Below are 25561 nucleotides of genomic sequence, written 5' to 3'. Positions count from 1 at the left end.
GTACATTGAAAACCTGGTGCCCTTTCCTGCCCCCGACACCACGTAGCCGTAGCGGGAAGTGCGCCTGGTCGGGCCCTTGAAATCTGGGCTTATGGACACTTGTGGGGAAGGTGGGAGCGCCTGGTGAGCACGAGATGCTCTGAAGAGTATCAGGTCAGCTGAAGGGAGGGGCACAGAAGGGAGCTTTGCATGTTGCCTTAGGCTAAGAAAAGGAAAGAAAACAGCGCGAGCGGAGGAAACATTCCTGGTGGGGATTACCTGGAGGTGGCCCAGCCTCTTTGATCTCGGGTGCCCTGGGCTTGCTGCAACTTGCTGCCATCAGGACAGCAAATTTCCTTTCCCCTTTTATGTTGAGAACCGCGCAGGGCTCTGAAATTGGAAGCGCTTCTTTCCTCTCGCTCACGGGAAACATTGCCCTGTCTGCGGGGGGGGGAGAACGTGCCGCATCCTCGTTGATGGCGGCGGGAGTGGTCCCGAGGCTCAGGACCGACAGACAGACAGGCAGGCAGACGGCAGGGGTCCTGGGGACCGGCTTACCGCCCACCTCCTACCCGGACCTCCTGAAACAGGGCACCCTTCCAGTTGGTAGACTTTCTCTGGAAAATTCCATGCTACAGTGTGAGCCACCCGTCAGTGCGTGCTTCATTGCATTTGGCGGGATAATTCTTGTTGGAGGGTTCGCCCTAGGAATTGCACGCCATCCCTACCTGTTCCCAGCGCAAGTTAGTGGCTGCCCCCCCTTGTGGTGATGATTGAAAGAAAAAAGATTCCGTATATTTCCAAATGCCCCCAACATCTCTCCAATGATTCGTGGCTAGAGAAATCACTCAGCGCTTAAAAAACAATGAACTAGGATGAAAAAAATTCCAGAGTGCTCTACAAGTTGTCAGGTATTTTTTTAAAAAAACTTTCAGTTATTTATACATGTATGTATGTGTTTACCAGGTTGCTGGTTATTAAAATGTATTTCTTACTGTGTGTTGCTCTCAAAAAGTTTCAAAAAACGTTGTGGGCTGACAGGGGCGTTTTGGTCACTGTACATCGTGGATGTTCTTTTCCTGTGTTTGAAAGATTGGAAGACAGACGTCTTTGGAAGGGTAGGGAGGAGGGCTGGGTTAAAATAACACATGTTTGGGTAAAAAGGTCCTTCTGTGAGCTCGGCACAGGCAGGACTGATAGTCGTGGTCAAGGGAAAGGTGGCCCCTGTTTGTCGAGGGCCCTTCGGGTGTGGCGTTCGCGTCCTCTGTGTCCGTACGTGGGTGTGAAGACCGGAGAGAGAAAAGTCAACCCATCCTTTGAGTAAGATGCCTAAGAAGTTTCCCAGATCCCCTGGAGCCCGTGGTTGGCTCAAGTATTGTTCTGAGTGGTGGGCGTCCTCAGGAGGGTCAGAGCCTCTTGGTCGGGGAGGGGGGGGGGTCCACCCCGGGTCCCCCTCCTGCTCCCGCCCAGCCTCGCGCTCTTGCCTAGCCTTCCTGGGGGACTCTGCGTGGGCTCAGCGCCTCTGAGCTGCGGCCTGCTCCTTGTCAAGTGCGGGCAGCGCCCTCCACACCAAAACCCACAGGCGCCGAGCCCCCCACGAGCCCGCTTGCGGCAGGAGCCTCGCCACTGGAGTCCGGTCTTCCCGGCAGGCACGCGGGAAGGTGTGGAGGGCTTGCCAGGGGTCTGCACTGCACGACCAGCTCGGAAATCTCATCGCATTCCCCTCTGGTTTTGTCTGGGAAGCGGGCCGCCGCTCGGGAAGCGTGGCGTAGAGGGCCTTCCGTCGACGAGAGAAGCTCATAGCAGGGCACAGTGATCGGGTTAAAAAAAGACATTCAAGCAGATGACAAACAAAGCAATAAGCATGCCTTCTCGGGCTGCACAGAGCCTCCCTGTGATGACCCCTGGCGCTCCGGGGTGGGCCGCGAGCAGGACAGCCGCGGTGGTGGAGGCACGAAGTGGCTGTGGACAGCCAGGACAGACCCCGGGGTCTGGGACCAGAGGATCCAAAACCATCCTGGGTCTGCCTCAGGGTAACCAGCTTCTATTTGATTAAATCAAAAGAATCTTTAAAAGATCACATTTTGACTTAGAAGTTTCTCCAGAATCTCCTGCAGTCGACCACATTTTGCACAGAATGTCTCGGTGCCCAGTGGTCAGTGGGGTTTATTTTACAAAAGAGGGTAACAGGGTTCAGGAGGATCCACATGTGCGCCGCACACACAGAACCCGCCTGCTCGCTTCCCCCTCTGTGGGTGTGCGTGTCTGCGTGCTCGAGTGTTATGTGTGCGTGTGTGCGCGCACACGCATGCAGGCATGTACACACAGGTGCTGTGTCTGTAGGTGTGCACGCATGTGCATTGCTGTGCACACACATTGCATACTCACGTTCACACACGTTCACACACGTACCCATGTATACGCATACATGTATCTACGTGATGGGTGTCTTATGTGTACACGCGTATGCTGTGTATGCATATATATGTATCTATATGTATTCACATGTCAAGCATGTGTATGTGATACATGTGTATAAGCATGCATGTGTGTATGTTACGTATGTTTGCTGTGTGTATACTCCTGTGTATGCACGTGCCATTTTCGATTTCTTTTCTTTTTTTTGGCCACGCTGGGCGGCATGTGAGATCTTAGTTCCCCGACCAGGGATCGATCCCGTGCCCTTGCAGTGGAAGCGTGGAGTCTTAACCACTGGACTGCCAGGAAGTCCCTGTCGATTTCTGAAATGGAGGCAGAGAGCGTCTTTTGGGGGGTTGTTGAAGACACAACTACAGCAGACACAACTACAACACCTTATTGTGGATATGTGGAAAGGAAAGGAAGCTCCCCTGCCCGCCAGAAAGTCTGTTTCCCCCCGGCTTGCCCGCCCATCCGTCCTTCTTGACAAAGATACATTGTTGAATCTCTTTGCCCAGCAACGCCTCTTAACGTGCCTTAACAGAAATCGTTCTTTGTTATTACATTGTCTCTGCGATGTGAGGATTAATGTTTATGTAATATTTCCAGTTATGGATTTGCTCACTCGCATATCCTTTCTAGGTGCTGGGGTTACCACATCCCTCCGCCCGTTTATGGGACCGCCCTGGGTTGGTGGACTTTGTTTCCCTCCTGCTGTGACTGATGATGGCGCGGTCACCCCTTCCCGCCTGGCGTCTCTGTCTTCGGACACCTCCTTAATGGGGATTCACAGGGGTGGAGTGAGCGAAGCCAGGAGCCTGACCATTTTTGTAGTTCTTGATCTGTAGGGTCGCATCGCTTTCCAAAGTGCTTGCCTGGGACTTCCCTGGTGGCGCAGTGGTTAAGAATCCGCCTGCCAATGCAGGGGAAACAAACGAGTTCGAGCCCTGGTCCGGGAAGATCTCACATGCCGCGGAGCAACTAAGCCCATGCGCCACAACTACAGAGCCGGCGCGCCTAGAGGCTGCGCTCCACAACGAGAGAAGCCACCACAATGAGAAGCCTGTGCACCACAACGAAGAGTAGCCCCCGCTCGCGGCAACTAGACAAAGCCCGTGCGCTGCAACAAAGACCCAAAACAGCCAAAAATAAAAATAAATAAATAAATTTATTTAAAACAAACAAACAAACAAAAAAAACACAAAGTGCTTGCCTGGATGATGAACTGTCTCTCACAAGATGTGTAGTTTTGGACACTGATCTGGCCAAAGGCTCCTGGCAGCTCTGCTGGAGCCCCAGCCCCGTGCTGCCCTCCCAGGGTGGCCTTACCCACTCAGGGCTCCACGCACCTTCCCTCCATGGTCTCCTGTGTGCTTGAGTCGGCACCCGAGCAAGACAGAAGCCCGCCGACCTCCAAGTCAGAATGGGTTCGGGCTGCAGACACTTCGGCCCTGGCCCCTGCCACCACCTGGTGCCAGCCACCGGCTACCATCGTCCCTTGCTGGGGGCTCTTTGTCACGCTGCAGCCACCTCTCCCTCCCCCCAGTCTCTCTGTCACACGGCAGCCAGAGGGAACCTACATTTCAAGTCTCATCACGGCACTCCTTTGCTCAAGACCTCTGGCCGTTTTTGTTTCTCTCGGAGTCACAAGTCAAGTCCTTACATTGGCCTGCCACTTCCCACCTCATAGCCCCCGGCTGTCCCCCTCCACCCCTGCCCCGGGCATGACCTGCAACGGCCCCTCCCCACCTATGGCCTTGGTGTCCCTTAGGCTTCTGCACCGATGTCCCCTTCTCAGTCCCCTGCATAAAATATCAAATAGCCCTTGATAAAGGCGCATCCTGCCCCCATATGTCCCTGGCATGATTTTCTGTCTTTTTCACTTTGCTTAATTTTTCTCCGGAGCATTTGGCATATGTCACATGCTGTCTTTCTTTTTCCTGCCTGGCCCCCTCCTGGAATGTAGGCTCTGTGAGGACAGGGACCTTTTTTTGTTCATGCTCTATTGCTGGCATCCAGCGCCAGCACATGGACACATGGCCAGGGTCTTGAGGGGAATGTGCACATGGGGAGGACCCAGCGGCGCCCAGGCTTGGGCCCTGGGTTTGTCTGTCTCCTGGGTGACAGGGGGCCCTGTTTGTCTGTCAAGAAAGAGAAGTGAGGGACTGCACAGAGATGCCTCCTTCGGGGGCCGGGTGCTTCAGGGGGTGCTCCTGGTGTTCACCTGGAGGCCCCTTTGCGAAGTAAGTTCATACTCCTGGGCTGGGAGTGAACCTGGAGGGTGATCTCAGTCACCCCAGAACCAGCTCTCCTTTGCAGTGGCAAGATGCCTTGGGAGTGGGGAAAGACCGGTGGGAATGATCAAAACTTAGAAACTTGGATTCTTTTGTACCTCTCTTAATTTACCGTGGGTATTTCCATGTCAATGAACATGGGTCTGATTGCTGTGTTTTCTGACGGTGTGCTATTATAGATTCCTCTGCGAGTTAGTGCCATCAATTGCCTCAGGCAATTTGTTGGATATTAAAGCTGTGTCCAGTTTTTCCTGTTGTGCATACTTCTGTGATGAAGGGCCTTCCAACCAAATCGATCTACTTGGGTGCTCATTGACTTAGAACGCGTTCCTGGACGTGGAATCGCCCACCGTGTGCTTGTTTCACACGAAGAAACGGAGATTCTGTTTGCATGTGCCGCGCTGGTTGAGTCGCTGCCTAAGCCCGTCTCGTGCTTCTCCTGCTTTGGGACAGGACCCCTGTGGTCTGGCTGCCGCCGACTTGCTCTACGTGCTTCACTTTGCAAAGGGCAGTGCGCCGAGCTGCCCTGTGGGCGCTGCTGGGCGGGAGCCCGGGCCGCGTCCCTGATCCTGTTTCCGGCCTCCGTTGCCCATTCATGCAGCAAACAGGTGCGGGCCTTCCCATGGTGACGCGTGACATGCTCGGAGAGGCGCGGGCGGTGAGCGCAGGACGCTGTACGCACTTAATGGGCTGGGGGCCAGCGGACGTCACCCACGTCACCTTGAGAGGACCCCGCAGGGAGACGCGTGTGGGTATTTGGGATGAAGGGCCTCCGGGTGGAAGGCAGGAGGGGAGAGAGGAGACCGGGCACGGGGTGGGCACCCCCTGCCGGGAGGAGCCAGACGCAGCAACTGGGCTCTGAGAGGTGGGGCGCCCTGAAGGGGTCAGTGAGGGGCCTGCCGAGGGCCGTCAGGAGCACCATTCATTCATTCATTCATTCATTCATCACTCAGCTGGCGCTTAGCGCTGTTCCAGGCACGGGGAACCCTGTGCCAGCCAGGCACACGGGTCCCTGCCCTCGTGGATGGACAGGCGGTAAGCCTATCCACAATGCCCCCAGGACAGAAAGTTAGGTAACCATAAGGACACCGAAGGAAAACAAGGCAGCGTAAGGGGGAGCGAGTATGGGCCGAGGTGGGAGGGCTGTCTCCGCAGGGTGTCGTGCAAGGCCTCTCCGAGAGGGTAACGTTTTGGCAAAAATTTGAAGGAAGGGAAGAGTAAGCCACACGAGTTGCAGGTGGCGGGAACGGCATGTACAAATGTCCTGAGGCAGCAGCTAGCCCAGCAGGTGGGAAAAGAGCAGGGGAGTTGAACAGGTCCAAGGTGGGCAGGGGTTGGCACAAACGGTCTATGGGCCCAGGGTCAGAAGTTTGGGGTTTTTTTGGTTAAAGGTGTCCTTGTGGAAACTTGGGAGCGTTCTGTGCTGGAGCTTTGTCAAGTCCTGCTTCCTATCTAAGGCAGGGCCTGTGGACGCAGAGAGCCAGTCAGCTTGCTGATGGGGGGACTGGGGTGGTGGGGATGGAGACCAGGGCAAGGTCTTTTGGGGATTTGTTTTGTAGGGCTTGCTGACACATTGGTTGTGTGGCCCTTGTGCGGAGAAAACCCAGAGTTCTGACTTGGAGGGCTGAGGTTAATGATGCTGAGGGAAGGGCCCGGTGGAGGTGTGGAGCCAGCGATACCCGGACGCAGCGGGTCAGGAGGGAAGGGCTGGGGGGGTAGTGGGGTGCCATCAGCGATGATAGGGTGGGCTGGAGGGGACAGCTGGGGGGCGGCGTGCACAGAGGAGAGTCCAGGACATGTAGAGGTGCCCAGGGAACAAGAGCTCTCCAGGGGAGATGAGGGCAGGATCCAAGAGAGAGAAGGTGCCCAGGACATGGCATGGAAACCAGGGGAGGGAAGTGTGGCGGGCGGGAAGCAGCCAGGTGAGCTGGGAGCTGGGGCAGGTGAGGGGCAGCGTCTATGGCTGGATGTCATGAGCTAGGTGAGGACTGGTGGGCAGTTTGGGTGGATGGGCAGGAAAGTCTGACTGTCGACCCTGGGCATGGCCCCTGGGTACTGGGCATGGACTCCAGCCAACCCTTGAAGGAGTTTCCCTGGAAGAGGATTGGCAAATGGGCCGAGATGGGGGCAGAGGTTGGGGGCCCCAGGAGGGCCGTCGTCTTTAAAGATGGTGTCAGGCAGCCTCTTGTGTCTGGTGGGGAGACAGCACAGGGAGGAAAAAGCTGGTGAGGCTTGACTGCGGGGGAGCGAGAGTCGAGGCTGCTCTGAGGGCCTCACGGTGCGGGCACCTGCCGTCGTCCAGGTTTACATCCTGCGAGCTGGGCAAAGGGTCAAGACGTTCATCTGCATTTGGTTTGCCGGTAGCCCCAGGCTCCGCGTGTTGGTGTGCGTGGGGCAACGAAGCACCCGTGGGAGCCAATGTGGAGGGCGGTGGACGGCAGCACCCACTCAGGGAGGTTTCCCGGAGGCCACGCTGAGCGCTGCTTGCAGGCAGCGACCTTGGCTTGTGTCCCTGACCTTGGCCTTCCCAAGCTCATGCACAGTGGGTGCACAGTGGACCTGGCCAGCCGATTGAACAGAAGGTGGCCCCTGAGAGCCCATGCTCGTAATAGAGGAGATCGGAGGGCTAGCGAGCAGAGCCCTGCACCCACGCTTACAGGGGCTCACCCGCACCCATCCCACCCGAGACTGCAGCAAAAGCACGCCAGACATCTAAGATCTGAAGCTGCAGTCCCCCAGCGAGTGCTGATGACTTCTGAAGGTCCCGGCCCTACACAGACCCCTCGTCGTCTCCACCAAACTGGATCTTTCTCCCTTAATTCCCAGCCCAGCTTCGGTGGTTGTGACCCCCTCGGAATCAGCCGCCATTCTTCCTGCTGCACCACCAGGGTCCTGGCTGAAACACCCTTCCCCTCTCTGCTGGCCTGTTTCGTGGGAGGTCTGCCCCCTCCCATGCCCACCCTCTGCCCCCTCCCATCCCCACCCTCTGCCCCCTCCTACCCCTTTGCTTGTCAACTTCTGACTCCTCATTTTCTCCAGAGTCAAGTCTGACCTTGAGCCTGGCACCCAGTGCCCCGGCCCTCGCCTTTTCATCACCGGGACCACCTTCTTCTAGCGGGCTTTATCAACTCTCCGTCCCTCCCCCGCAGTGAACTGTGGGGAATGAATGGCAGGGTGGGTACGCGGGTGCTGTGAATCACTGTCAGTCAGTTACTCACAAATCAAAGGGCAGCAGATATGAGGCCACAGGTTCCAAGGCCCAGCCCAGGTGTGACCACAGGGTGTGGCCTCCAGTGACCATTGCCTTAAAACCTGGCGTCTGTCTTTATTGATTTACAGTCATTCATTCCGCCAGGAATGTGTGTCCCGCACAGCCTGGGTCCCAGGAGGGCATGTGTAGTTTACTGTGAGTGGGTGCAACAGGGACTAGGGACGCCCAGAGAAAGCTGGCCGTGGGACAGGGCCCAGGCAGTGTCGCTTCTCTGTCTGACCTGGACAGACAGCGTCTGCTGCTATTTTAGACACCAGATGAGAAGCCCCAGTGGTCAGGTGGGGCTGGAACTGGAATAACTTAAGAAAAGAAAAATAAAGGAAAATTAAGAGGATTGTCAGTACTGTGCTACGGATATATTTTTTAACTTATAAACTTTAACTTTTTAAAATTATAAGTTGTAAAAGTTGCATTAACCTTAAGCTTTAAAGATTATAAATGCAACCTGACTGACGTTTCAGAAAATTTGGGAGCTGACATGGAAATCACCAGCTAACCCACCACCTGGCCCATCGTGGGCTGTTGGAGACTGGCTGATACTGGACTGATGATGTTCTTGGGACTGGGAACCAGCAGGAGACCGAGGCACTGGTCAGGCGAGCGTCTGAGGGCTCTGCCCCTCGTGTGGGTGCTGATTCCTGCTCTCTGGGCTCGGTTGGAGATTTTGCTGTTTCTTTTTTCTGAGTTGCAGCAAGCAACGTTATTTACTGGAAACATGCTTTTCACATGCCGGAGCATCTTGGGGCATGATGTGGGTGAAGTAGAGATTACTTCAAGTCGAGGGCATCACACTAGGCTGGGGAACTTGCTTTGCCAGAATTCAAATCTGAGGATTTAATTATTAGCTCTCTTTGAGAGCACGTTGATTGAGCCAGGTGTGTTCCCAGCTTCATTAGGGCCTTACCGAGTTTGAGGGTGACCCAGCTACTGGAGAGTCACCCTAAAGTCTTGGCTTCCCCAGAGCGAGATGGGACCCAACCCTGTCTGCCTCACACCTGCCCGGGAATACAAACACCGGTTCACAGTGACAATAATAAACAGAAACAAGGTCCGCTTTTTTTAAACTTCAGGAATAGTCAAAACTTGTTCATATTGATGGAAACAGCCCAACTTTCTCAGAAACTGTGATGTTATCTTCCCATTGTCTATTTGGGGCCTCTCAACTTAGTCCCCCAAACTCTTCTGGCTGTGTAGGGACCCCTCTTAGCAGGGGAAGAAGGAATATTTAGTGGGCATCGTACCAAAGCCCCTCCGGGCATCATCTGGAGTGAACCTCACAAGAACTGTTTCAGGTCGGTAGTGAGTTTATCATTCTCGTTAGCAGCTGAAGAGATAGAGGCCCAGAGTGATGACTAATAAACTCGCAGACACACAGCAAGGAGTAGAACGGGTCCAGGGTGCCCCGAGGTGCTCTCTGCGGCCGTTTCTCCAGCCCACCTCGGTCCAGCCCATCTCGGAGGAGGCAGCACAGGGCTTTTATGGGCAGAGTCCCTCCCCAGAGTTCCAGATGTGGTCTAGCCAGGTTTGGTCAAAGCCAGGGAATACTGGGGCATTTTGGGTCCGCAGGAGAACTCTGGAGGAAGGAAAAGGCTGGGGTTCATCCAGAGATGAGGCTTGGTGACTCAGAGGGCGCTCTGTCAGGGTCTCCTTTCCAACCATACCGTCCTCGTAGGAGCCAGCTGCCTGGCACACCGGGGTAGGATGGGCTGGGGCCAAGTAAACAGGAGGGCTGCCCAGCTGCTGTGTTCTAGCAGAAGGACAGGCCAGGGGTGGCTCCTCCGTCCTCACACCCCGCCTGGGGACATGGCTTGGGTTTGGGACCACCCGTGGGAGGCCGGCTCCGCTGTGGAGCACTGCTCACTAGGCTGAACTTCCCAAAGCCTCTGCTGGTCGCCAACAGATGGGGACGACACCCCCGCAGAACCGGCGTTTCTGGAGGGGGTGGGACGTGGGGACTGTCTGTTGCACTGCTGGCATTTTGCAGCCCGTCACAAGACCTGACCATGATGTAGATTTTCCTCTGTTAGGGAAAACCCACTCTGAAGCATTTCAGTTTGATTGTACCGGCACACCTCAGAGATATTGCGGGTTTGGTTCCAGACCGTGGCCATAAAGTGAATATCACAATAAAGTGAGTCACACGAAGTTTTTGGTTTCCCAGTGAGTATAAAAGTTACGTTTACAGTATACTCTTGTCTATGAAGTGTGCAGTAGCATTATGTCTAAAAAAACAACGTACATACCTTAATTAAAAATACTTTATGGCTAAAAAGCGCTAACCATCATGTGCGACGCAGGGTTGCCATGAACCTTCAATTTATAAAAAATGCAGTAGCTTTGAAGTACAATCAAAACATGGTCTGCCTACCCTGGGGAGGAATTTAAAAGGCCAGATGAGCCATGTCTCTTTTCTTCGGACTTGCACGTTCTCTCTCCACTTTCGGTGTTCTGTGCTGAAAGCGGCAGAATACGTCTTATAATTGTGGGTCTCAAGGTTTTGCTTAGGAACTAGTTCTGGGGGGGGGGGTCTCTTCGCACTTGGGGTCACGTGACGGTGCAGAGACGCTTGGTGGCGCGTGAGCCGTAAGCTCTGGTCGTCCTCAACCCTCATCTCCCCGCAGTGCTAAACAAGGGCCACCTACCAGTTTTCCACTGGCCCGTTTCCCGAGGTTAACTAGGGTAGGACGGGGCCCCCGCTAGGTCCCCGGGCGCTGTCAGGAGCCGCAGAGGTCTGAGAATGGACACGAGGACGAGGGGCTGGGGGCTCGGGGTGTTCAGCTCTGCGACCCCGGGCAGGTCTCTGGGTGTGAGATTCTAGTGTAAGAGACCAGCATCGCTCGCGGAGGGCAGAGGGCCCTCCAGGCTTATGGTTCCCTCCCGGTGGGGTCATCTCGGTGTGCAGAGAGAAAACTCGACTTCATGCACTAGTCTGATATTTATTGTTTCAATCCCCTGCCCCTCCCTGCAGATGTTTTCCCCCAGAGCAGGGGGAGCCTGTCGGTGCTGAGGCGGGAGGATGGGAGGATGCGCTCGGTGCCTGCGAGGGCAGAGGCAGGAACGTGGTGCGTGGGGTTCGCTTTCTCCTCTTGGGTTTGAGCAGGAGGCCTTGGTGTCCGCTCGGGCAGGAGCGCACACAGCCAGGGCCCCGTGGCTTGCTGGTGTCTCCACAGACCCTGCCCTTATCCTCACTGCCGCACCCTTGTCTCCCTCCGCAGGGCAGGTGAGGCAGCTAGGACGCCTCTCCCGCCCCGCCAGGAAGCAGCCCTGTCTCCCTCGCCCCTTCCTTCTCTCTAGGGATGACAAGGAGACAGAGGAGGAATGGCCAGGACAGGGGGACATAACCGCCGGGTGGGGGGAGGCGCCAGCCTTTCCATCTGTCCCTTTCTTTTGCTCTTTTCTGCCTGTTCTTTAATGAAACAGTTGTTGTTTTAGAGCAGGGAAGGGGGGAAAAGCGCATACTGGAGGCTGATTTTTGTAGAGGAAGCACGTTTTCTGTGCTTTTTGAAGGCGAGGGAAGGAAACGCGTGAAAGGGGAGAGTGGAGGAGAAATGAGAAGCAGTTCTCACTTTCTTAGCATTGGCCCAAAGCGGTACACTGAGGAGGTCACCCTGTCCTGAAAGGGAGCCACGAGACGTCGTGAAGAGCCGCCCTTGACGCGCCCAAGGATCCGGGTCCCTGGATGGTGCGCCCACCCCGTGGGGCCGCCATTGTCGCCGCCACAGGACTCCCCTTGAGGGGAGGAGGTTGAGAGCTCAGGATGGGAGTCGCCTTGAACTCCGTAGCCAACTAAGACATTGTGGTGAAATTGGCAGGACTAGATGACCTCCCTTGAGGTCAGGGGACTCATGGTACAGGTTCATTGAGGTGGATTTACTATGACTTTGGTGAGAAACAGAGGGGTGTGGAGGACAAAGTCTGGAGTGGGAACACAGCCCTAGAGTCCTGTGTCCTCTAGGAGGAGGTCATTCCTGCTGCTGGACCGTCCTCGCCGATCAAGCGCCAAACATGCGGCACCTTTAATCTGACTCTAGCCCCAGGGATGTCCCCGGGTTAGGTGATGTGCCTCTGCTCGCTGGCTCTGCAGTCTTCTGCCCCCTCACCCCACACCCCTGGATCCCCTGGGGACTTGGTTTCCCCTGTGTCCTGTGCCCCGTCCTGCCCTCCCTCATCGTCTGAGGAACAGGCCCTACTGCTGTCAGTGAGATGGACTCACGGGGCTCCTGGGTGTTGTCAGGAGGTACTGAAATGTGACCAGTGCCCTTCGATGCCCACTGCGTCCTGTTGCCCTCCCGGGTGTGGGATGGAGCAGGAGCTGGCTGAGCGGGCAAGGGAGGAGGAGGACGGTCTTGAGAGAGGATTTGCCCAAGGGCTGTGCTTGAGCAGCCAGCCTCTAGAGATGCTCCCTGGGCCTCCAGTGGCCAGCATGACTGGTGTCCCTGCCTTCCGACAAGGAGAGAAGGCCAAGCATGGAGGTTTCTTCAGATGAGAGCTGGCGACAGCTTACTGGTATCAGAAGCTCCTTAAACTCAAGCAAGAGGGCTTCCCTGGTGGCGCAGTGGTTAAGAATCCGCCTGCTAATACAGGGGACACGGGTCCCATCCCAGGTGTGGGAAGATCCCACGTGCCGTGGAGCAACTAAGTCCGTGCACCACAACTACTGAACCTGTGCTCTAGAGCCCGTGAACCACAACTACTGAGCCCACACGTCACAACTACTGAAGCCCGTGTGCCTAGAGCCCGTGCTCCACAACAAGAGAAGCCACGACAATGAGAAGCGCGTGCACCGCAACGAAGAGTAGTCCCCGCTCGCTGCAGCTTGAGAAAGCCCGGGCACAGTAACGAAGACCCAACACAGCCAGAAATAAAAACAAATAAATAAATAAATTTATTAAAAAAAAAAAAAAAGAATTGCATTTAAAAAAAACTCAAGCAAGAGCCTTTTTTGTTATCAGAGGCAAAGTGCTTTTGAAAGTGCTTTAGGTGGCTCTTGGAAACCCCTTGGCACTCGGAGTCACAGAGCCATGGGTGGGTGTGACTGGCCCGTGGTGGATCTTCTGTGTGATGAGGATGGAGGGGTGAAGACAGGACTCATTTGCTCGGAGTGTTTGGTGACCCCCACTGCAGACTCTGGGGCTGGGAATGAGGGTGCATCTAGCCGGCAGATGGACCCTCCACGCTCAGCTCCCAGGGACCCCAGATTTGGGCCCCTGTGTCCCTTGCTCGGATCTGGCGATACCTGGTCAAGATCAGGGTCAGGCTGTGCCTCTGTGCAGTAGAGCCGTGCTCTCATGGTGGGTGTGTCCCATCGAAGGCCACGGTCACTCAGGCTGGCATGGCCAGCCGGCTCTGTCGCAGACTTGCTGTTTTCCCTTTTGTAACAAATAAGGGACAATACTTTGAGGCTATGTGAATGTACTCCAAAGAGTGACAGGGGCAGAATGGTGGATCATGGCTCTCCTCTGTGAGTTCCCATGATGAGTGGAGGCTAAAAACCTCTACGATCTCCGTACCCCGCCCCCTCCACCTGTCTCCTGCGCCCTCCACCTGTCTCCTGCGCCCTCCCCCGCCCTCATCCCTCCAGGTCAGGAGGTGCCTTGAGACCACGCAGGCATCTACGTCTCATCAGACCCACGGTGTGTTCATTTAGCTATTTATTTCCATCGGTAGGACTCATGGACTCATGAATTCTTATTTAATTGAATGGGTTATAATCAATATTATCACTACTTATTTCGATGTTCAAGTTGTCGCAGGTTTGGCCAGGGGCAATCTCTGCAAGCCCACTCCAGTGCCCTGGTGATGCAGCTCCGTCATTCTGGGAGCATTCCTTTACCCTCTGACAAAAACAAACAAACAAAAAACACATTGCAGGTTCATTTGTAGTATCTCTGGCTCAGATCTGAAATCAGCCATGCCTCCAAGGAGCCCTGATTTCTTTCACCGGGAAACAGTACTTTGAAACCGGGACGTGGGTGCTGGATGTAACCAGTGCTGCTGGGGGCTGCTTCAGGCCGCCCACCCCGGACAGAGCTGGGGAGTGTGGGGAGTGTATATATGCATGTGTGTATATGGGTGCATGCTTGTGCATGGGTGTGTGTGCATGTGTGTGTGCACATGTGCATCAGTTTTGATTTCTGTCAGTCTCTGTGTCTCTACATTGAAACCATGAGTTACACCAGCATCCGATTCCAGTCCCCCGACACAGCAATCACTGTAATTTTCTTCCTTTCCGTGTTAGTAAACCCCTTCACCGCCAGGTGGTCCCCAGGACACAGTGTGTTCATGTGGTTCCTTCCCGCTCACCGCTAGAGATCCCTGCTGCCCTCGGGGTCAGGCCCTGGCTTGCTCTGAGGGTCCCCTTCCTCTCCACTCCTCCCGGGACCGAGCTCACCACCCCCATGCCCGCCCTTAGGATGCGGCCTCTGCCTGCCAGCCTGCGGTCCACGCCCCGAACGCACACTGTGCTTCAGTTCACGCAAACACCCTGCCTTATGCACAGTGCTTGGTCCCCTGGCTCTTCTTTTCCTGTCCACTCCTCCTCCAGGTCTCAGCCCACCTGTCGCCTGTTTTCCCCAGAGTCCCGTGAGGGGCTCAGTGCCCCCTCATAACGCCACATGCAGATGTTTCTGCCATCAGGTGAAGGGGAGTCGTTGGTCACTGGAGTCCCCGCGATGCCAGGCACACAAGGCTGCCCACCAGCATTCCGGGATGGCCGGGTGGGTGTGTGAGCGGGGGGGCGTGTGGCAGCGGCCCCCCTCCGCTCAGTCGGACGAGAACCCTGGGGTCCTGGATGGGCCAGCCTCGCATCCCGTGTTGGGGTCGGTCTCACCGCAGGGCTTCTGTCCCCAGTCCAGTCTGGGTTCCCAGCCCGGGTTGGTGATGCAGCCCCGAGGCCTGGTGTTGGAGCTTTGCCCTCACAGTCTGGACCCGGGCGCCCTGAAGTCCGTCCTGTGCAGGAAGAACCTCCTTTGTTGCTGGGGACTCGGTGCAGCTGGAAGTCAGAGGCAGGCGGTCCGGCCCGCGAGAAGCAGGGAGGACTGCCGTCTTACCAGGGGCAGGCCAGGCTGGCAGCACAGCTGGAGTAGCTGGCCCCATACCTGCCCTGGTTTCTGGGTTCCCCTGGGGTCCCTAGGCTGAGCTGGCCTCAAACCCTCACACTTCAGCTTGCCTCTGAGGGACGCAGGGCAGGAGGAGCCTGGGGGTGAGCGGGGCCGGGTGGTGCAGGAGGGTGGAGGGAGAGGGCGCTGGAGAGGGGGCCAGCTGGCAAAGCGGGGAGTCCCGGCAGGGGTCCCAGTTTTGTATTTGGGGACGTTCGCTTGGGCTGTGGTGGTCTGGGCTGTAGCCAGACGACTGTCTGTGATCCCTGGTTCTCACTTCGTTGTCATCATCTGTGAGGTGTGATCGCATGCACGTGATTTATTATTAGTAATAAAGTGTGGGAATCTTCTGAACGATGTGTCTTTTAATCAAGTGAGAGGAGATTCAGGTGTCCCCTGTGAAAACACCCGTTTGTCTTCCAATCTGTCAGCCACGGGCCTAGGAGCGCTGGTGCTCAGGACCATCATTTCCAGGGGCCCCATGGAGTGTGGAGCTCGGTCCTTGAGTTCAAGGAGCTTTATCATTTTGGGAGTTACCTGTTCTTTGCTGGGATTCAGGTTCCTTCTGCTGGTTCCATGGGTGAGACTGGGGATAGATCCAGCTGACCTCTGGAAGAAGCGTTTGCATCGTGGGCCCCCAGACAGCAGAATAATGTGCTTCTGGCTCAGCTTGCAGACACAGCTCTGGGCTCCATCTTGTGTTAGGTGCTGGGGACTCAGATGAATCCGATATAGATGTGTGTTCGTAGGGATCCTGCAGTCACATGGGGGTGAGGGATATGTATGAAGAAATAGCACTGAGAGATGTTTGCAAAAACTAAAGTTTAACTACGCTATAGGAAAAGTGAATAATGATGAATGAATCTAGAAAATGAATTAATGAACAAACGAACGAATGACTATAGAGACAGATGAATAATAATCTTACTTGAAGGATGGAGGGAAATGAGGATGAATGGGGGGCTGCCAGGCAAGGAATCAGAAGACAGAATGGTGTGTTCATGTTTTGTCTGTCTGTGTGTGTGTGTGTGTGTGTGTGTGTGTGTGTGTGTGTGTGTGGTTGAAAGCTGAAGAGCAGCTTTGCTATTCCACCCCAGAAATGGAAAGATGGGTATTCAGTGCCAGAACCTGAGAGGTTAATGCTGGCCTTTGAATTGATGGCTGGAATTCGCACATGTGTTAACCATAAAGGCCCAGGTCTAGCCCACCCAGACTGCTCTCCGAAGCTAAGACATTTGGAGTTGCAAGCGGAGTTGAAGATCTCAAGTGTTACACCAACACAGGTCGTTAGTATTGCACCCTAGGCTGGGCACGGAGGCAGGCCAAGTCACTAGGGCACACAGTTCTGCTATGGGCACACGGTGAGCCAGCAGGTCTGAGGCCAGACAGCTCCCTAGGCCACGTGCTACTATGCATGGGCCTCCTCTACAGGACCCCACGGAAGGGAGGACGTGGCCTCAGCCGAACATGTCCACTATCAAGGCAGCCTTCCCCAGGAGTGGGTTGCCAGAGCTTTCCGTGGTGGAAAGCTTAGATCCACTGCTCCACGACCCCAGCCCAAGGCAGTTCAGTCCTGTGGGGTCTGACAGGCATTGAAGCCGGGCCGTTCTGTCTGTGGATCCTGCCCACGCCCCCCTCTGGGCTGTCCTACAGGCTAAGTGACCCTTCCACTTTCCAGGTGTCTGACTTCCTCTTCATGTGACACCTGGTCTCCACCATCCCAGTCACCTTCATCTCCTTAAAAAAAATTAACAACAGGTTTTTAATTTCCTTCTAAAATCACAGACCCAGAGAGGAAAACGGGTTGTGATTTGCTGGGAGCTGGATGGCACTCTGGATGGTAAGGAGAGGGAGGGGTGTGGTGGATCCCAGACCCCAGGTGTGGAAGGCCCCATAATCATTTGCTTAGAGCTTGCTGGAACCTCTACCTGGTTCTCATCCCTCTTTGGCAAGGCTACTTCTGCTTGTTTTTCTTAGCTGAAGAAGCAAATTGGAACGAAGGCCTTTCTGCATTAGAGTTTTCCTTCTTTCCACTCCAAAGCCACTGTTTGCTAGCAGTGTAGATTACCAATGATACTGACCATTACAGATGCAGGTTTACTGGACAGTATACAAGATTTAAAATCCCCGAAGCCACAGAGCCTGCGGGTTTTGATTTTAAGCCCCTGGGTCTGCATTCTTGGAGAGGTCTGAAATCCTAGTCAAGCTGTACTCCAGCCAGAGGCGGGGGTAATCCAGTGGGAGGGCGGAGGGCGACGGAGGGCAATGGAAGGTTTGCCCCCCAGCCCTGCCCTAGGAGGCGTTTCTTCTCCACTTTTCCTGGGTTTGGCTGAGAAGCCTTTTGCCTTCTGTCTGGAGCTGCGGTCTGGGGTGGGGGAGGGAGGGCTAATTCGTGTCAGATGGAGGGGCGCCGGGGGACCGTGCGCTCACTCTTCTGGCTTTTGTTCCCGGCATCTGACTTCTGACGGCAGAGTGGACTTGGAGTTGGCGGCCGCTTCTTTCCGGGGCTCCGGGGGTCGAGCTTTTCCTGACTCCCAGACGCAGGGGCTCAGGAGGCATACCTGCCTGGCACCGCCGCCGGAGAGGGGTCCGCGCCTGCCTCGGCCTTCCTCGCCCGGCCCGGCTCTCCGCGGGGGCCAGGGCGGCCATGCGGCTGCGCGCCCTGACACCCGGGCCGCCTGGAGGGTGCGCGCGCGGGGCGCGGGTGCGCCGGCACCGGCGCCAGGTGAGTGGGAGCCCCGAGACGGGGGAGGGGCGCTGGAGCAAGGGTCGGGGTGCTGGGAGCGGGGACGCGGGCGCGCCGGGCGCTGGGACGGGGTGGGGGCACTTTTGGGTTGGTGTGCGCGTCTGCTTGTGTGTGCCCGCGTACCCCAGTCTGAGTGCCGATGTGCAAGTGTGTACGGGTGCCCGTGCACTCTTGTTTGCGCGTGCACGTTCGTTGCCGCCTGTGCCCTTGTCTCTGCGCGTGCTCATGTGTCCGCGAGTGCGCGTGTGTCCTTGTTTGTGCGCGCGTGTGCCCGTGTATGCGCGTGTTACTTGCGCAGGAAAGGAAGAGAGAGGGAGAGCAGGGCTTTGCCTGGTGGGAGGCCGGCGGCGCCCTGGTGAGCCCACATGGAGTGGGGGACAGTTCTGGCTTAATTTTCTAATCCAACTCCCTCTTGAACACACTTCCTTGGACTCCTTTCCTGGAATGGAAGTAGGACATTGGCAGTTTCGCGAACTCGCTTCGTAGCCTGTGTTTCTTGCAAAGGAAGAGGGTGCTTTAGCTCTATGGGAATGTGAGGGTGCACTAGCATTGTTGCAGAAGTGTAAGTTAACCAGAGCCATGTAACGATTCTTGGTCCTGGGACGGTCCTCCACGGCGTTTGAATTAAACAGAGCAGATGCCGGGAGGCGTCTCCGTACTAGGTTCAGCAGTCCTTTCTCTGAGTCTAATAATTAGGCATTTATTGCATTCGTCTTCCCGGAAATTTATGTAAGGTTCTGAGGAGTGAGAATTTGTCAAAATGTCAGCTACTTCACATCACTTTGAGTCGTGCTGCATTCTATTTTTAGTTGAACAAACACTATTGCTGGGAAGCTTAGGGACAGTGTGTGGTATGCAGAGGGTGTCCCTGTACCCTGGGTCCCGTGGCTGCTGGTGGGTGGAAACATCTCTGGGCAGGACCACCCCAGAGGTTTGGGGTCCACTCTGCCTATGCAGGAAACTTTTGTGGCGTTTAACTTCAGAGTCAAGTTGCTTGGTGTTTTTGCTCAGTATATGCCCCCCCCTAGTAGAATGCTACTGAAAGTTTCCAGGTATGAAAACCCACACCTAAATCCTCTTTCCTGAAAGGAAAATATAGCTTGGATTGTGCTGATTTAGCCTTTGTGCGGGTAACTGTTGCTTCCGGAGCATTAGCCCAGAGAACCTAGCAGAGAGGTCTGTGAGGTTTTGCATTTTCGCAGAGCAGAGCAGAATGTTACCCTTCTGCACTGCTGTGGAGCACTTACTCGCTCAATTTTGCAGAGATTTTTCTTTCTAAAAAGAGACCTCACAACCAAGACCAGCACTAATTACCCTGAACCCCTCAGGGAGTCCTTGTGGAACCCGCAGCCTTGCTCTCTACCCTTCCAACTGCCTGCTCCTAACAATTAAATGCAATTTAGATTCCTGAACTGAGCCTGCTAAATGCTTCAGCATTTTGGCCTCCCCCCAACCCCCGTCCCCGTCTCCCCCCCTCCCCTCCCCCTCCCCCTCCCCGTCTCCCCCCCTCCCCCCTGCACTCATTGGCCCCGCCTCTTTGGGAGAAATGAAAGCACAGTATCAGGTGAAAACAAAGGCAGTCTAATCCTGTCTAGGCTCACTTCACAATGGAGATGTTATGTACAGATGAAGCGTGAGCAGATGTTATTACACTATCTGAAATGAATTCCTCCGCCATCCAGCCATTGAAATGGCTTCAGCCTCTCTACAGCACCTCTGCTGTTTCCTTCCTCCAGGCTTCTAGCTGTCGCCCAGCCCGCAAGAAAATCACAGGAACACAGTGCCTCTTTCTCCCTGGTTATAATAAAGGTATTTGCAAGGAATAAAAGGTCACAGTATACCCCGCTGGCCCACAGAATACGGCCAGTTCATTCAGTCAACAAATATTAATTGAGGGTCCATGGTTCACTGTCTGCCAGGCACTGTGGGGGGCCTCGGAAGACAAATGGATAAGCGCCTGGTGTCCTGCCTCTAGGAAATTACACAGGAGAGAAGGCGTGTAAACAGATAACTGAAATATGAGGGAGGGGGGAAGTATGTGCCAACTGGCGGGGTTACGATAGAGGGCTGTGTTTGTCAGCTCCTTGAATGCCTACTCCTGTCTGAGCATGAGACTGGGGTGGAGACTGGGTCTGAGCCCATATCCCTTATCTGTTGGCTGTGTGGTCTTGATCTTGCATCCTAGTGCCCCGTTTGTTGAACAGTGGTTACAGCACAGAAGGGCCCTGCCAATGTCATGAACTTCATGGTAGCAGCACCTTCGTCCCTCTTTTATAGGCATGGAGTACAAGAGCCCTGCTATCAAAAAGTATACAGTCTCTTGAAAAAACCAGAAACAAACATGTGAACAAGCACGTAATAATAGTGCCTTACATGTATGAGGAATAGCTTCTTATAGTACGGTCCATTATGTAGTGGAGGCTCTCAGTCCCAGCTGCAAAGCAGAATCACTGGAGGAGATCTGAAAAAATTTGCAGTCTGGTCCCACCTCCAGATCATCTGTTTTAATTGGTCTGGGGTGGAGCTTAGGCACAGCTGTTTTAAAAACTCTGCCCAAGTGATTCCCATAGACTGCCAGTGTTCATAACTGGTACCTGCCATAGCATTTGACTATTTACAGTAGCTTGGTTAATAGGTAGGAGGGGGCGGGTATCCTTTCCCTTGAAGAGAGGTATGACTTGCCCCGGGTCATAGAGCTTGTACTGCAGGTGGCAGAACCGGTGAGAAGACTTCTGCTTGGTGCAGGACACTTTGCCTCATTTGACAGGCTTGACAAGATCAACACCAGGGGATATATGATTGAGTGATGAGACTGATGTAGGATTGCTGAGGAACTTGAAGTGGTCAGGAAGGACTTGGGGGAGGGTGGGACTAGAAATGGTCACAATAGAAAACTATAAGTTACCAGCATTCTAGATAACTTGAATAGCAGGGGAAAGTTTGGGGATGGGCAAAGCATACTTTAAAGTTGGAATGGCATGTCGGAAAGAGTTCTCTGCCAATTCCAGTCCATTGGTAGTTGCACATGGGGTTCTCCTTGTCAGCCATTGGTCAAGGAACACGGAGTTGTGGTCTGTGTGCTGCGTATTTGCTTTTCCTTTTATCAGTCTCAGAGGAGCATTTGCTTTGTTGAAAATTAGGATTCAAGGTGTTCATTCAGTACCTCATATTTATTAGTTATGTAGAATCCCAAGAACATACTTTCTTTGAAACTCTTTAGTTTAATGTTTTTATACTAAAGACACATTTTCAAAATATAATAGAAAACATCACGTTGTACACTTAAATATGTGCAGTCTTCAAAGTTGTTTTGGGAGTTTTAAGTGCTTTGCATTTAAGTATGAATTTTAGAATCAGTTTGCCAATTATAAAAAAAAAAACCTTCTGGGATTTTGATTGAGATTTTGTTGAATCTATAGATTCTGTGGGAAGAATTGTGTCTTAATTACATTGAGTCTTCTGACCCATGAACATGGTATATCTCTCCATCTATTTATATCTTCTTTAATTTCTTTCCACAGTGTTTTGTAGTTTTTAGTTTATAGATCTTTTGCAATTTTGTTAGATTTATCCCTTAGTATTTCATATTTTTGATACTAATATAAATGGTAATATTGTTTGAATTTCAATTTCTGGATGTTTATTGCTGGTATGTAGAAATACAATCAGCTTGTACATTCATTGATCTTGTATCCTTCATCTTTGCTAAACTCACTTGTTAGTTCTGGAGCTTTTTCATAGATTTCATCAGCTTTTTCTCCATAAACAATGATGTCATCAGTGATTAAAGACAGTTTTTACTTTCTCCTTCCCAAACTGGATACCTCTTATTTACTTTTCTTGCCTGATTGCACTGATTAGAACTTCTAGGACAAGGTTGAATAGAAATATTGATTGCAGAAAACCTTGCCTTGTTTCAGATCTTAAAGGGAAGGCATTTAGTCTTTCATCATTAAGTATGATGTTTGCTGTAGGTTTCACATAGACAATTTTATGAAGTTGAGGAAGTCCCTTGTTATTCCTATTTGACTTTTTTACCAGGAAATGGATGTTAGATTTTATAAGAGGTTTTTTTTTTTGTTGTTGTTGTTGTGTTTTGTTTTGTTTTAGTTAATTGATTGATATTTGAATGTAAAGCCAACCAAACTTGCATTCTTGGGAGAAACCCAGTTTGCTATGATGTATTAACTTATGCACTATTTAGAAGTGTGTTATTTAGTTTCCAAATACTTGGGGAATTTTACTGGGATCTTTCTGTTTCTGATTCCTAATTTAATCCCATTGTGGTCAGAGAACATATTCAAGTATGACTTGAATACTTTTAAATTTATTTAGATTTGTTTTATGTCCCAGAATATGGTCTTCCTTGCTAAATATTCCATATGCATTTGAAAAGAATGTGTATTCTGCTGCTGTTAGGTCAAATGTTCTATAAATGTCAATTAGGTCAAGTTTTTGATAATATTGTTCAAAGCTTATGTATCCTTGCTTATTTTCTGCAATAATTATCAATTATTATTATTGATAAAAATAATTATTAATTATTGAGAAAGAGTATATTTGTTTGCTAGGGCTGCCATAATAAAATAACACAGGCTGGGTGGCTTAAACAACAGAAATTTATCTTCTTACAGTTCTGGAGGCTGGAAGTCCCAGATCAAGGTATTGACAGGTTTGGTTTTTCCTAAGGCCTCTTTCCTTAGTTTGTAGATGGTCACCTTCTCACTGTGTCCTCACATGAATTTTCCTCTGTGTGCAAAGCTTCCCTAGTGTCTCTTCTTCTTCATATAAGGACACCAGCCCTATTGGGTTAGTTCCCTACCCTTATGGCCTCATTTAATGTTGATTACCTCTTTAAAGGCCCCATCTTCAAATATGATCACATTGGAGGTTAGGGCTTCAATATATGAATTTTGTGGGGACACAGTTCAGTCTATAACAAGGGGTAATGAAATTTCAGACTGTGTATGTTTGCCTATTTTTGTTTGCAATTCTATCAGTTCTTGTTTCATATGTTTTGAAAGTTTTGTTATTAGATACATAACTGTTCAGGTTTGTTATATTCTCTTGTTGCTTTTACTACCCTTTCATCCTTATGCAGTGCCTTTCTATATCATTGGGAATGTTCTTTAATCTAGAATCTATTTTGTTATTAATATAGTCATTTCAGCTTTCCTTTGATTAACATTATCATTGTATATTTTGTCTATTCTTTGTCTTTTTTGAAAAAAAATAATCTGACAATCCCTGCCTGTTAATTAAGAGATTTAAACTATTTACATTAATGTGATTACTAATATGGTGAGGTTTAAATCTATCATCTTGCTACTTGTTTTCCATTTCTCTCACCTGTTCTTTATTACTGCTTTTTCTCTTTATTTTTCTTTTATCATTTTAAGATTAATTGAACTTTTAAAATAACATTGTTTTATCTTCTTTGTTGTATTATTACCTATAACTCATTATTTTAGTAGTTGCTTTAAGGTTTATATTATACTTCTTTAGCTTGTCACAGTCTACCTTCAAGTGATAGTGTTGTTACTTCACGTATATTATGAGAGCCTTACAGTAGTATACTACTATTTCTCCTTTCCTGAGTTTTGTGCTATTTTATCATAAATTTTACTTCTACTTATGTTAAACCTCACATCACATCATTATTAGTTTTTGTTTAAACAGTTAATTATCTTTTAGTGAGTTATAAGTAATAAGTGAAAAATCTTACATATTTGTCCATGTAATTACCATTTCTAGTGGTCTTCATTCTTTTGTGTAAAGCTGTATTTCCATCTGATACCATTTTCCTTTCGCCCAGACTATCTTTAACATGTCTTGTAGTACGTGTCAGCTGGTGATGAATTATTTCAGCTTTCAGCTTTTGTATATCCTAGGAAGTTTTTAATTCACTTTCATTTTTGAAATATATTTTTGCTGGGTAGGTACAGAATTCTAGATTGGGTACAGAATTCTAGATTTTCTCAGTACTTTTATTGCCACAGTGTGTTTTCACTTGCTTTTTTTTTTTTGAATGAGAAATCTGCTGTTATGCTAATGATTGCTTCCCTGAGTGTAATGTGTCTTCCCCCTCCACTGCCCCTGGCTGCTTTTAAGGTTTTTTTTTTAATTGAAGTATAGTTGATTTACAATGTTGTGCTAGTTTCAGGTGTACAGCAAAGTGATTCATTTATATATATATATTTTTTTCCAGATTATTTTCCATTATAGGTTATTACAAGATATTGAATATAGTTTCCTGTGCTATACAGTAAATCCTTGTTGCTTATCTATTTTATGTATAATAGTTTGTATCTCTTAATCCCTACTCCTAATTTATCCCTCCCTTTTCCCCATTCCCTTTTGGTAACCATAAGTTTGTTTTCTATGTCTGTGAGTCTGTTTCTGTTTTGTATATAGATTCATTTAAGATTGTCTCTTTATGACTGGGTTTGAGCAATTTGGTTATCATGTGCCTCTGATGTAGTTTCTGTCACATTTCTTGTGCTTGAGATTTTTTGAGTTTCTTGCATCTATGGGTTTATAGTTTTCCTCATGTTTTGGAAAAGTTTCAGCCATTATTTCTTCAAATATCCCTCCACCCGCCCGTCTTCCTTCAGAGGCTTGAAGGCTGCTTAAAGTCCCACAGTTCACTTATTGTCCTTTTGTTTGTCTATTTATTTATTTACTTAGGTTGTCTTTTCTTTCCATACTTTATTTTGGTAAGTTTGTATGGTGTTGTCTTCAAATTCACTAATCTGTTCTACTGCAGTGTCTAATCTGCCAATAATCCCATCCGGTGTATTTTTCATTTTAGATATTTACATTTTCTTCTATAAATGTTTGATTTGGATCTTTCCCTACCTACCTTTTTGAACAAATGGAATATAGTTATAATACCTCTCTTAATATCTTGTCTGCTTATTCTTGTCAGTTCAGGGTCACTTTCAATTGATTGATTATTCTCATTATGGGTTATGTTTTCCTGTTGCTTTGCATGCCTGATAATTTTTTTTTAAAATTTATTTATTTTTGGTTGCATTGGGCCTCCGTTGCTGTGTGGTCTGCGGGCTTCTCGCTGCGGTGGCTTCTAGTTGTGGCACGCGGGCTCAGTAGTTGCGGCTCACGGGCCCAGTTGCTCCGCGGCATGTGGGATCTTCCCGGACCAGGGCTCGAACCCGCGTCCCCTGCGTTGGCAGGCGGATTCTTAACCACTGCGCCACCAGGGAAGCCCCCTGATAATTTTTGATTGGATACCAGACATGGTGAATTTTACCTTATTGGCTGCCGGATATTTTTTTATTCCTACAGATATTCTTGAGCTTTGCTCTGGAATGCAATTAAATTACTTGGAGAGAACAGGAGCAGTGCCCAGTCTACAGTTAATCTTTCCCCACTTTTGAGGCAAGATCCTTCTGTTTTCTGTGCAATATCCGCTGAATCTTGAGGCTGTCCAGTCGGACTGTGGGAAGAAGGACTATTCCCAGCTCTTTGTGAGCACTGTTTCCTCAAATCCTTTCTGGTGGTTCTTTCCCCAGCCTTGGGGGTGGCTTCCTCAAACACGTGTGTGCAAACACACACGCGCGTGCACACGCACACACACACACACACACACGCTCGTCAGTACTGTGCTGAATGCTTCAGAGGGCCCTTCCGCAGATCTTAAGAGTTCTTTGCAGCTCTCTCTTCTCTGGTGCTCTGGCTAGTGAACTCTTGCTTATTCAGCCTGAACTCTTAACTCCTTTCCTTCAATCCACGTAGT

The 25561-nt window shown here is 51.2% G+C and overlaps 1 protein-coding gene across 2 annotated transcripts in view; it reads left to right on the top strand.

The window, feature by feature from the left end:
• Positions 1-25561, top strand: part of TNS3 (tensin 3) — a 237493-nt gene that overhangs the window by 22321 nt on the left and 189611 nt on the right. The window contains exon 1 of one of the 2 annotated variants that reach the window (XM_059934295.1): positions 17624-17784. The exons of the other annotated variant lie outside the window; for it this stretch is intronic. Coding sequence (XP_059790278.1) covers positions 17707-17784 — 78 coding nt within the window. The 5' untranslated portion in view covers positions 17624-17706. Of the gene's footprint in view, positions 1-17623; positions 17785-25561 lie in introns of those variants that run through there. 2 annotated transcript variants of the gene reach the window in all.

The sequence above is a fragment of the Balaenoptera ricei genome, chromosome 9, assembly GCF_028023285.1.
Source record: "Balaenoptera ricei isolate mBalRic1 chromosome 9, mBalRic1.hap2, whole genome shotgun sequence".
In the NCBI taxonomy this organism is placed as follows: domain Eukaryota; kingdom Metazoa; phylum Chordata; class Mammalia; order Artiodactyla; family Balaenopteridae; genus Balaenoptera; species Balaenoptera ricei.
This window is presented reverse-complemented; position numbering and strand designations above follow the sequence as displayed.